Source organism: Lithobates pipiens, unplaced genomic scaffold (assembly GCF_037356315.1).
Source record: "Lithobates pipiens isolate NorthernLeopardFrog02 unplaced genomic scaffold, aLitPip1_a1.2 Scaffold_25, whole genome shotgun sequence".
Lineage (NCBI taxonomy): Eukaryota > Metazoa > Chordata > Amphibia > Anura > Ranidae > Lithobates > Lithobates pipiens.
The window spans coordinates 193861899-193875446 of record NW_027507787.1 but is presented as its reverse complement, the minus strand read 5'-3'; the positions used below and the strand labels follow the sequence as shown (position 1 = coordinate 193875446).

Sequence of the window (13548 nt, the reverse complement as noted above, 5' to 3'; positions counted from 1 at the left end):
TCCCCCCAGGTCCACATCAGACCCTTGTCTGAGCACGCTACCCGGCTGGCCAGGAAAGGGGGGGAGTGAGCACCCCCCCCTTCCTGAGCCGTACCAGGCCACGTGGCCCCCCCACCCCAAAGCACCTTGTCCCCATGTTGAGGAGGACAAGGGCCTCTTCCCGACAACCCTGGCCGTTGGTTGTCGGGGGCTTATGGGAATCCGGGAGTGCTGGTATCCCCGGATACCGGCCCCCCACCCTATGTGAATGAGTATAGGGTACAATGTACCCCTACCCATTCACCTGTAAAATAAAGTAAAAAAAAACACAACAGACAAGGGTTAAAATGGTTTATTGCACAGCTCCGGGGGTCTTCCGTCTTCGGGGGTCTTCTCGCCGGACTCCTCCGCTATCTTCTTCTAGCTCTTTTGCTAGCGGAGGAGCCCTGCTTTCTTCCTCGCCGCCACCGCCCTCTTCTTCCGACTTCAGGGGTCTTGTCCCCCTCTTCGGTTCTTCTGCCGGGCCACCGCGCCTTCTTCTAGTTCTTTTACAGGCGGTGGCCCGGTCTTCTGTCGCTGCTGTCGCCGCTGTCGTCGCCGCTGTCGTCGCCGCCTTCTCTTCTTCTCTTCTTCTCTTCAGATGTTGCCTCGTCGCATCCTCAGCTCACAATGGCACGACACAACTCGTGTCGACTTATATAGGGACATCACCGGATGATGTCCCGCCCATTATGGTGTCACAGTCCCAGAGGATGCTGGGACTGTGACATCATAATAGGCGGGGACATCATCCGGTGATGTCCCTATATAACTCGCTGCGCGCCTTGTCCCCGTCATTGTGAGCAGAAAGAGCGACGAGGCAACATCTGAAGAGAAGAAGAGAAGAACAGAAGGCGGTGACGACAGCGGCGACAGAAGACCGGGCCACCGCCTGTAAAAGAGCTAGAAGAAGGCGCGGTGGCCCGGCAAGAAGAACCGAAGAGGGGGACAAGATCCCCAAAGAGGGGGACAAGACCCCCGAAGTCGGAAGAAGAGGGCGGCGGAGGCGAGAAGACCCCCGAAGATGGAAGACCCCCGGAGCTGTGCAATAAACTATTTTATCCCTTGTGTGTTGTGTTTTTTTTAACTTTATTTTACAGGTGAATGGGTAGGGGTACATTGTACCCCATACTCGTCCACAATGACAGACCCTGATAACCAACGGCCAGGGTTGTCGGGAAGAGGCCCTTGTCCTCATCAACATGGGGACAAGGTGCTTTGGGGTGGGGGGGCGCGCTGCCCCCCTTTCCCAAGGCACCCCCCATGTTGAGGGCACGCGGCCTGGTACGGCTAAGGAGGGAGGGGGCGCTCGCTCGTCCCCCCCTTTCCTGGCCGGCCGGGTAGCGTGCTTGGACAGGGTTTGATGTGGACCTGGGGGGACCCCACACCAATTTTTTCGGCATTGGGGTTCCCCTTTAGTCCATACCAGGTGGCGGGGCCAGCGACTTCTCCTTCGCGGGCCCCGGCTACCTGGAGACGCGCTCAAAATGAGCGGACTTTCCTCCGCGTGTGTGGGCGAGTCCGTTCATTTCAAAAGTACGGCGGAGTACGCCGTATTAGTCTGCTGAAAAAGTGCCGTGTGTGGGCAAGTAGCCCGTTCGGAAAATCCGGCGGACAGTCCGACGGGAAGTCCGCTATGTGTGTACGCGGCATCACTGGTGATAAGTATCATTAAAAAAAACTCTTTTTTTGGGGGGCACAAAAAGAAAATGTTTCTATTGGGATAAAAAGTATATATAAAAAATTAATTAATAAATAAAATGGAAGGGAAAAAAGAAAAGAAAAAGGGGGAAGGGAAGAGGGGATGTAGCTGAAATATATCTAATTCGATATATACATTATGTCAAAAAGTCCATACATAAGTCCACAATCGATGAATGCAGGGATGGAAAGATGACAATAGATAAACCACATGCAGGGCTTCCTTCGATGGAGAACTGAAACCAGGTTCCAAAAGGTTCTAAAAGAAAGCAAGGAGAGGAGCGCTTCTGGGTGTAGATTTTAGCACACAATTTATTTTATAGATTAAAAAATGCACAGGCAACTCACATTTTATGTGATCATCATGAGCATGTAAATATAAGAATCCATCAGGGGGAGATCATCAGTTGTCGTCATGGATTGTTCCCCTCTGCTGCGCTCTGGAGGCCGTTCGTTGTTTACACCGCACATTGGAGATGCCGGCCGTGGTGGAGATAAGACTCAAAACGAGGCTTGGAGCATAGGAAGCGTGGAAAGCAGCAGACGCGGAGAGATGACGTCATTGGGATGCAACGCGTTTCGTGAGCGTACGGGCTGCGATCGTATGGTAGCCGCGCTCCTTCATCAAGCTCGAGAGCCATATGGTAGCCAAATCGGGCTGACAAGTCAGGAAATCAGGAAGCCAGAGATCAGCATATTCAGAGGCAGCAGACAGGATCAGGACATCAGCCAGGCAAGTCTTCAACAGGAACACAGCACAGAGTCTCTAGATATGTTAACCAAGGCGAAGGCACAGGAGAAATGAACCAGGCAGTTTAAATAGCCAGAAGGGGCTGGCTGACGAACAGGAAATGATCACCAGGTGAGTCAATTATTACTGGAAATTAACCGACAGCTGAGCAACCTATGCTCTGAGAAGGGAGGGCTGAGCCCAGTCCTGACAATATCCCTTCACTGGAGAGATTCTTTGCTTACTCCTTGCTGTCTCTGGGACACTGAAGTGATAGAAAGAGAAAGGAAATCTCCTCAATGGGTTGGATACAAAAACCCTGACAGGGTTTCTAACCATTATATACTTTACCCAATACTAAAAGAAAGTTTTGGCTTTGTATATACGTTAACAGCATGCAGAAAAAACAAAATTATATATAAAATTGAGTTGAATAATAAAAAAAAAGGATTCAAAATGCTCAAAAAAGTTATCTATATGTCCTTTTAATTTATATGTTATATTAGCCTGATTATACATCGCTCCAGCATGTAAAAGTCTGTAATGGCTATAAATTTATTTCCATTTATATACAGCACCCTCAACTACTGCCGGTAAGTTAATTATTTTCCTTGACTCCCAACATACTGTAAGTTAGGATCTTTTTAGAATCAATATATGACCTATTATGAAAAGAGGTGAAATAATTACACACAATAGCAGGCAGTAGACATGTGTTTGCTTAAGAACATCTGAAGACACTGATGACCAAAATGCCATAGTGGGGACTCGGGAGAGACACAGCACGGGGTATAACTGATATCTTGTCCAGTAATCGCATAGATGAAAGCTGTTGTCTTCCTTTCCTGCTATGCTGATGAATTCACCAGCAAACATAGAGTCTATGGCTTTGGTACTCTGTATTGTGCTTTTTATATTGGATATTCCTTCTCTCACAGGTTATACTAGGTCTATCATCTATTATTATTTCTGGCTTAACACAACCTGACATAGGGGTGTTCAACTGTTCATGTTGATGGACACTAAAGACCATTAAATGTGTCAGCATAGATGAATGTAATTATTGTGATGTTCCAGTTTCTAATTAATGAATACATTTGAATATGTAGATAGACTGTAACCTACTGCAGTGTCTTAGTTCATTTAGACCAGTGTTTTCCATCTTTGATGAAAGTAATATGTATTTTCCTCACTCTCAGATCTGGATATTAAATACTACCATTCCCAATGATGCACATAAATTATGTAATCTGTGACAGGAGCAGGAACAAGTTTTGAGAACAGTTTGGGTAAAAGGAACATAAAGTGAAAAGCTATTGAGAAAAATAACTCATAGCTTTTTTGAGGTTAAGTACTGGGACAAGTAATATTTACATTTTAAAATTTCAAAACACGAACTGTAATTGTAGCATCTACAACTAATATTGTATCCAATATTGGGCGGCACAGTGGTGTAGTGGTTAGCACTCTCACTCTCACCTAGCAGTAAAAAGGGTCGCTGGTTCGAATCCCAACCACGACACTACCTGCTTGGAGTTTGCATGTTCTCTCTGTGCCTGCGTGGGTTTACTTCGGTTTCCTTCCACACTCCAAAGACATGCAGGTAGGTTAAGTGGCTTCTGTCCAAAATTGGCCCTAGTATATGAATGGGGACTTTAGATTGTGGGCTCCTTGAGGGTAGGGACCAATGTGAGTGTGCAATGTACAGGGATAGTTGTAGGCACTCACTCAGGTTGAATTGGATGGAATGGTGTCTTTATTCAACCTTACTAACTATGAAACTATGGAATAATGTTAAAACATTTTTTGGATTTATGTTCCTATTGTTTTCCAATGCTTAAACTTGTTCATGCGACAAATATCTAAGAGGGCATATCCCCTCACCTTGGGGACCACATCTCTATTTACTTATCCACTTACTTCCTGCTGTGTCTCTGGGACAGTGAAGTGACAGGAAGTGAAAGGAAATCTCAATGATGGGTTGCAGACAAAAACCCTGACAGGGGACTTAACATAATGGTATAATAATACTCTATCCAATACTGAAAAAAGTTTTGGCTTTACATACAATTTAAGATTCCTCCTCAATAGCATACAGAAAAAAGTAAATTATATATAAAATTGAGTTGAATTAGAAAATAAAATAGGGTTTCAAAATACTCAATCAACTTATCTATGTGTCCTTTTAATTTGTATGCTATATTGGCCTGACTATATGTTGCTCCGGTATGCAAAAATCTGCAATGGATGTGACTATATTTTCCTTTATATACAGCACCCTCAACTACTGCCGGTAAGTTAATTATTTTCATTGGCTCCTAACATACTGTAAGTTAGGATCTTGCTAGAATCAATATATGAACTATTATGAAAGAAGTGAAATGGTTACAAAAAACATCAGGCAGCAGACATGTGTTTGCTTTAGATAGAGCATCCAAAGACACTTATGACCACGATGCTATACTGAGGAAAGACACAGCATAGGTTATAACTGATATCTTGTCCAGTAATTGCATAGATGAAAGCTGTTGCCTTCCTTTCTTGCTATGCTGATAAATTCACCAGCCAACATAGAGTCCATGGATTTGGTACTCTGTATTGTGCTTTTTATAGTAGATTTTCCTTCTCTCACAGGTGATACTAGGTCTATCATCTATTATTAATTCTGGCTTAACACAACCTGACATAGGGGTGTTCATGTTGATGGACACTAAAGACCATTAAATGCGTCAGCATAGATTAATGTATAACAAGGCAAAGGCACAGGAGACATGAACCAGGCAGTTTAAATAGCCAGAAGGGGCTGGCTGAAGAGCAGGTGAGTCACTGTGGAATGATGAGTACTGGCAATTAACCGACAGCTAAGCAACCTGAGCTCAGATGAGGGAGGGCTGAGCCCAGCCCTGACAGTACCCCCTCCTCAACAACCCCTCCCCCACGGAGGGCCACCAGGTTTGAGGGGAAAATATCTATGCAAAGCACGGAGGACAAAAGCATGTACGTCTGAGGAAGAGCGCTCCTCTGGACCATACCCTTTCCAATGATCCAGGTACTGTATGCGCCCACGGACCCCACTGGAGTCAACGATTGATTGTATCTCATACTTCTCATGGTTCTCAAACTGAACAGAGCCAGGATGTGGAACCAAGGTGGTGAATCGTTTGCATACCAAAGGTTTTAATAAAGAGACATGGAATACATTTGAAATACACATATTAGAAGGAAGGTCTAATGTGTAAGTCACTGGGTTGATCTTACGGAGAATACAGAAAGGCCCAATAAACCGTGGTGCCAGTTTCAATAAGGGAACACAGAATTGGAGGTTGCAAGATGACAGCCAGACCCTCTCCCCAAATTGGTAGGAAGGCGCAGGTAGGCGTCTGCAGTCAGCATAGAGTCTGTACCTATCATTGGCATGTCGCAAGGACTCTTGGACCTGTACCCAAGTGGAATGAAGACCAAGGATATGCTCCTCTAACGCAGGAATTCTTTGAGGAACAAATGAGTCAGGCAACATGGATGGTTGGAAACCATAATTCACAGTAAACTGAGACAATTCCGTATTGACGGCACTATTGTGAGCAAAGTCCACCCAAGGTAAGAGGTCTGACCAGTTCTTATGGTGGTCAGAACTATAGCAACATAGAAACTGCTCCAAGACTTGGTTGGCTTGTTCTGCGGCCCCATTGGACTGCAGGTGATAGGCACAAGTGAAGGAAAGCTTAATTCCCAACTGTGCACAAAAGGCTCACCAAAACTTTGAGACAAACTGGCTACCCCTGTCTGAGATGATAACCTTGGGTAGCACATGTAATCGAAAGATCTCCCGAGCAAAAATGGATGCCAGTTCTTGGTGCGGGCAACTTCTTAAGTGGAATACAATGTGACATTTTCGAGAACTGGTCAACCACCATAAGGATAACTGTTGCCCTGGGAGTTGGGTAACTCCACATTAAAATTCATAAACAGGTGGGTCTAAGGACACTCTCCATTGAGTATGGGTTGTTGGAGGCCCACTGGAAGGTGTCGTGGAGTCTTACTCTGTGCACACACGAAACACGCAGCTATGAAGGCGGCTACATCGGAGTGGAGACTAGGCCACCAGAATTGTTGTGAAATAGCCCAAATGAGTTGATTCTTCCCTGGGTGGCCAGCAGCCTTGGGAGAATGGTAAGTCTGCAGCAAAGCAATGCGGAGACTTTCAGGGACAAAGCAGCAGCCACAAGTATTCTAGGGAGGAGAATGTATCTGAGTGGCAAGAATTCTGTCACCCAAATGTGAGGTGAGACTGGTACGAACAGTAGCCAGAATACGATCGGGAGGTATAACAGGAACAGGAAACGACTCCATCTTGGAAGCGGAGGAAAACTGTCACGGCAATGCATCAGCCCTTACATTCTTAGTACCTGGTGAGAGACTATGAGACTACGTAATTGAAGCTTGACAGAAAAAGAGCCCATCACTCCCTTCTGGGAGATAGGCATTTTGCATCAGACAAGAATGTGTGGTTCTTATGGTCAGTCAAAAGGAGGGCCGACACCTTCGAGCAGATGCCTCCATTCTTTAAGAGGTAAAATGATGGCTAACAATTCTCTATCCTCAATCTCGTAATTGCACTCCACAGGAGACAATTTCTTGGAAAAGTGGCCACAAGGATGCATAGCGCTCTCAGAGGTAGGACAGTGAGACAGAAGGGCACCAACCCCAGTCTCGGTTGTATCAACCTCAAGAATGAAAGGTAACATTGGATCAGGATGTGCCAACACGGAAGCTGAAATAAAGGCAGCCTTGAGAGACTCAAAGGCTTTAATGGAATCTGGATACCACTTCTGCGGGTTAACATTCTTTCTGGGGTTTGACCAGAGAAGAGAAGTTCCAAATAAATTTCCGATAATAATTGGCTAAGCCAAGAAAACTTTGCAGCGGATGTAAACCTACTGGTCAAGGCCACTGTAGAACTGCAAATAGTTTCTCTGGGTCCATCAAAAAAAAGATAGTAGAAATGACATAACCCAGAAATTGAACCTGTTTATGATGGAACTCGCACTTCTTCAACTTACAATACAGGTTATTATCTCTCAGCCTCTGTAGCACATGAGAGACATCTGTGTGGTGGCTCTCCAGGGATTTTGAGTATATGAGGATATCATCGAGATAATCTACCACATATTGCTGCAACATATTTCGGAGGACATCGTTGATGAATTCCTGAAAAACTGCAGGAGCGTTGCAAAAGCCAAACGGTATTACAAGGTATTTGTAATGTCCTGTCCTGGTATTAAACCTTGAGGCAGTCAAATCATTCTGTAATCAACGGAATCGGATATGCATTTTTAATCGTGAAGCAATTGAGGCCCCTAATATAATCAATACAAGGTCTAAGTTCACCACTCTTCTTTTTCACAAAAAAGAAGCCAGCACCAGCAGGAGATGAGAAAGTGCATTGGCAACATATGACAAAGGGTAAACCCGGCAATGAGGGGGCATGGCACCAGGTTGGAGGTCGATTGCACAATCATACGACTGGTGTGGGGGCAAACTACCAGCTTGACCCTTATCAAAGACATCTTTAAATTTGCAGCACTCCTCTGGCAAGGAGGAGGATGAAGAGGTACCCAAGACCTTAGTCACTTTATGAAAACATGTTTCACTGCATTGTGGCAACCAGAAAAGAACCTCAGTATGAAGCCAATCAGAAGAGGGGTTGTGCCTCTTTTACCAAGGATAACCAATAACCACCGGGTAATGAGGTGAAGAAATAATTTGGAATTGGATTATCTCATGGTGAAGAGCCCCTACAACCATGGTCAATGGAGCAGTCTCATGAGTCACATGGAGTGGCACGAAGCTGCAGCGGAATTGAGTGCTTAGATACATAAAGCACTATCTATGAACAGGTCTGCAGCCCCAGAGTCAGCTAGAGCCTGTGCCTCAATGGATGACTCAGACCAAGAAAGAGTAACCGTAACTAAATGCTTATCCTTCAGGATAATTGGGGAGGTAACAACGCTGCCTATGGTCTGTCCCCTACAGGACCACAAGGTGCAGGCATTTCCTGGACGGGTAGGATAAGACTTAAAAAAGTGACCTGCCTGGCCACAATAAAGGCACAATCTCTCCCTCCTCCTAAAGGCCCTCTCACCTACAGAGAGATGTGTGAAGCCCAACTGCATGGGTTCTACTTCACTGGCAGACTCGGTACCAGGAGGCATGGGAGGTGAGGAAGGCAAGGGTGGTAAAGCAAAGCTCGGAGCCCAATGCACAGCAGGCTTCTGCAAGCACTCCTTAAAGGAAGGTCTCTCTCGGAGTCTGGAGTCAATGAGGATGGCAAACTTGATCAACTTCTCCTCCAGATCGGTAGGTATGTCTCAGGCTGCTATCTCATTTTTGATGTTATCCGAGAGACCATGAGTGTTAAAGTGTTAAAAAAAATTGCTGTGCAAATACCACGTGACATAAAAAGTTGCAACGACCACCATTTTATTTCATAGGGTGTCTGCTAAAACAATATATATACTGTTTGGGAGTTCTGAGTAATTTTCAAGCAACAAAAATTAGGATTTTTACATGTAGGAGAAAAGTGTCAGAATTGGCCTGGGTGGCAAAGGGTTAACTATCATAAGTATTATAATTATACAAATAATTATTATATATTGTTTTTAAGATAATTTACTATATTTTCAAAATCTGTACTCAAGCGGGTGGCTTAACGGACAAATTAATGAAGTTTGAAGTTATAACTTCTAACCAGTAATTTCACACTAAATGGATTAATAATACATTATTATGTTATAACATATAAATATATGATTTAGCTTGAATATAACAGTACCTTTTCAACAAGCAGCAGATTCTCATTCTCTCTCTTAACTGTGTGAGAAAAACATGGGATTGTGGGTAAATCATATACCCATAAACCTATGTTTTTTCCTTGTAGTTAAGAGGGCTGGGCTGGAAGGGAGTATGTGTCTTTTAGACACATGCCCCTTCTATGGCACTGCAGTGAGAGGACAGCCTCCACTGCAGCATTTTTATCGGACAGCTGGGACCAATGGTACTTTACCATTGGTCCAAGGCTCCAAGCTGTTCATTGAGCTCAGTGCCTCCGACAAGAAGTGAGGAGAGGCACTGTGAGCTCATCCTATCAGTCTGCTGCAAACAGAGTTTGTCAGCTTGTAATTAACCGCTTCAGCCCTGGAAGATTAGGCTGCTCAATGACCAGACCATTTTTTGAGATTCTTTAACTGACAATTGCACGGTTGTGTGTCGCTATACCCAAACAAAATTTACGCCCTTTTTTCCCACACATAGAGCTTTCTTTTGGTGGTATTTGATGACCTCTGCGTTTTTTTTACAGCAAAAATTTTCAAAAAAAAAAACAATATCTTACTTTTTGCTATAATAAATATCCCACATTTTTATATAAAAAAAATGTTTTTCCTCAGTTTAGGCTGATATGTATTCTTCTACATATATTTGATAAAAAAACATTGCAATAAACGTATATTTATTGGTTTGCGCAAAAGTTATAGTGTCGACAAAATAGGGGATAGATTTATGGCATTTTTATTATTATTTTTTTTTACTAGTAATGGCGATTTTTATCGGGCTGTGACGACATGGCGGACACATCGGACACTTTTGACACATTTTTGAAACCGCTGACAATTATACAGCGAACGGTGCTATAAGAATGTACTGATTAATGTGTAAATGTCACTGGAAGGGAAGCGGTTAACACTAGGGGGTGATCAAGGGGTTAACTGTGTTCCCTATGTGTGTTTCTAACTGTGGGGGGATAGGACTGTCTAGGAGGAGAGAGAGATGGTGTTCATACTTAGTATGAACACAGAATCTGTCTCCTCTCCCCTGAAAGAACCAGGATCTGTGTGTTTACACACACAGATCCCACTTCTCACTCTGTCACAAGCGATCGCGGGAGCCCGTCAGTCATTGCACCCACCGGGCACACGTAAGGTAACATCATTTTGCCCAGCCGTGCCATTCTGCCTCAGCAAAACTGCGGCGGCTGGTGGACAAGCAGTTAAAGTGGCCGCTCTGTATTTAGTTTCTGACAGGCTGCCCAAGGTGACCCATATCTCTGGAACCATAGGTTGTAGGAGCCCCACATTTTTACCAATGGTGGGGTAGGACTTAGGCTACATACTCCCTAAATTGACCCCAGGTCACCGAGCTATGACCATCGAAGCTCGATAATTTATTTATTTATTTTTTAATGTTCATGGCCTTGACTCACCTGCCTCCCCTGACTGCATGTCCCTGCAATACATATAGTAATTCTTTAACCTTGTTGATACCTCAAAATTGATATTAAATGAAACCTAAAATTAAAAATGAAACAATTAATATGTTGTAGAGGAACATTTAGAAATGTTAATAATGCTCAATAAATATCTTCACTTTGTCTAAATTTCCTCCTGAAACAACATTGCTGTAGAGGTTGAAGAGGTGGGGGGTCAGCCTGTCAGTACTCAGCCCATAAGCCACACACTGCATCAAATTGGTCTGCATGGCTATCATCCCAAAAGGAAGCCTCTTCTAACGATGATGCACAAGAAAGCCTGCAAACAGTTTACTGAAGACAAGCAGACTAAGGACATGTATTACTGGAACCATGTCCTGTGGTCTGATGTGACCAAGGTAAACTTATTTGGTTCAGATGGTGTCAAGCGTGTGTGGCGACACCAAGGTGAGGCATACAAAGACAAGTGTGTCTTGCCTACAGTCAAGCATGGTGGTGGGAGTGTCATGGACTGGGGCTGCATGAGTGCTGCCAACACTGGGGAGCTACAGTTAGTTCAGGGAACCATGAATGCCAACATGTATTGTGGCATGCTGAAGCAGAACATGATCCCCTCCCTTTGGAGACTGGGCCGCAGGGCAGTATTCCAACATAATGACCGCAAACACACCTCCAAGATGACCACTGCCTTGCTAAAGAAGCTGAAGGTAAGGGTGATGGACTGGCCAAGCCTTTCTCCAGACCTAAACCCTATTGAGCATCTGTGAGGCATCCTCAAATGGAAGGTGGAGGAGCACAAGGTCTCTAACCTCCAACAGCTCCGTGATATCATCATGGAGGAGTAGAAGAGGACTCCAGTGGCAACCCGTGAAGCTCTGGTGAACTCCATGCCTAAGAGGGTTAAGGCAGTGCTGGAAAATAATGGTGGCCACACAAAATATTGACACATGACAATATGGGTTGTGGCTCTGCTGTTTTATTTTTTGGAAGTGCAAGATATGGACAAGGAAAGGTCGAATCATACTAGATGATTTAAACTGCAGAGGTGATTAAGACTTTTTGTGGAATTGCCCCCACCGAGGGCTTACAATACACAATTGTAATCACGGAGAAGATGCTGGTGTACTCTGTTCAGGTACATTGTGATGGAAGAGAACTGTTCTAATGTATTTAGCTAAAGACATATAGATTAATACAGCATATATTTGCTATAAAGATGTAGTTGTTTGAGCAGCTTTCTGTCAGCTTCCTGTCAACTCACACTTACTCCTGATAATCTACCTATTAACGAAGCATTTTCAGCCACAGATCTTCTGCTCATTGAATATTTCTAGCACTAATCTCTGCAATTTCTAGAGGGAAAGCAAATGGGGAAATTTACTAAAACTGGTGCACACATAATCTGCTGCAGCTGTGCATAGTAACCAATTAGCTTCTAGGTTTGATTGTCAAAGCTTATTTGAACAAGCTGGAGTTGATTGCTTACTATGCATAGTGCTAGATTCTGTGTGCACCAGTCTAAGTAAGGGTCCTTTCACACGGGGCGGATCAGTTCTGATCCGCCCCGTGGATGTCCGTTTGCTCAGCGGGGATCACTCCACCGATCCCCGCTGAGCAGGAAGATGACAGCTCCGTCTCTGCACACTGCGCAGGGACGGACCTGTCACAGCGCCGCTCTCCCCTATGGGAGATCGGATGACGACGGACCGCAGTGCCCGTCGTCACCCGATCCGATCCGCAGACGGATGGAAAAATAGCTTTTTCCTCCGTTACACTTTTTCGGATCGGAGCGGATCGGATGTCAGCGGACATGTCACCGCTGACATCCGACGCTCCATAGACCTCTATGGAGCACCCGTTCAGGTCCGCCTGAAAAACTGACAGGCGGGCCTGAACGGGACGTCAGTGTGAAAGAGGCCTTAATCTCCCCCAAAATGACAAAGTGGGAGAAAATCCCAGGAGGTCAGCAGCCTCTGAAACATGCAGCTCCAATGCCTGTTCTTAAAAAGCATTCAGTTAAAATAATTGGTACATGCTGTATATAGGGAACAATCCTGAAAGCCTGAAGAAATCTCTACAAAGTGTAGAAACAAGTGGTGCCACTATTACAATATTATACTATACCTCTATTCCCTGTTTGGGGAACAACTAAGAAAACTAGTTTCTTTATCGTACATCACAGGACACAGAGCCACAATAATAACTGTATGGATAAAAAGGGGGCCCCAGTCCCTGAAGGATTTTTAACGGAGCCCATCGTGAGAGGTCAAGATTGGGTCTGTTACCACAGAACCCTGCAGCTGGATAAGGAAAGAGAGATTCCTAAAGAATCTTTCTAATTCTTGTGGGTAAATGTTGTCATGCCTATAGTCACCACCGGGGGCTGTCAAGATCACGCACCTGTTCAATGCTTGTCAGTCTCACTCTGTGTACAAGCTGCGCGCTTCTTCCGGCCCAGGCATAAAGTCGTTGGAAAGGGTTTTTTTTCTCCTAGGAATGTCCCCCCACCTGGATAGCTTTCCTCCAGGCAGAGAGAGCATGGCATTAGATGGCGGCGTGCCGTGCTGCTCCAGCCACCATTACAGTGGTTCCCTTTGACAGCTCTCCTCCTCTCCTCCTCTCCCAGTCCTCCTCCACGCTGTCCGGTCAGAGGCATGAGGTAGGGGGCATGGTGGGTGGCCAGAGGAAGGGGGGCGGGACCTAGCAGCATTGACATGTCAGCGTTCACAACATGGGCTGTATAGCTATAAAATGCACCTTTTTCAGGTGCATACAGCTAGGAGGGACACAGGGCGGACGGGTGGCATGTGAGGGGTTGACACAGGCATTCCCAGGC

At 45.0% G+C, this 13548-nt stretch overlaps 1 protein-coding gene across 1 annotated transcript in view; it reads left to right on the top strand.

Moving 5' to 3' along the window:
* The window catches only part of LOC143929814 (uncharacterized), a 66002-nt gene that overhangs the window by 32483 nt on the left and 19971 nt on the right, over positions 1-13548 (top strand). Inside the window, exons 10-11 of the mRNA XM_077453791.1 lie at positions 3025-3042; positions 4725-4742. Of these exons, the coding sequence (XP_077309917.1) occupies positions 3025-3042; positions 4725-4742 (36 nt within the window). The remainder of the gene's footprint in view (positions 1-3024; positions 3043-4724; positions 4743-13548) is intronic.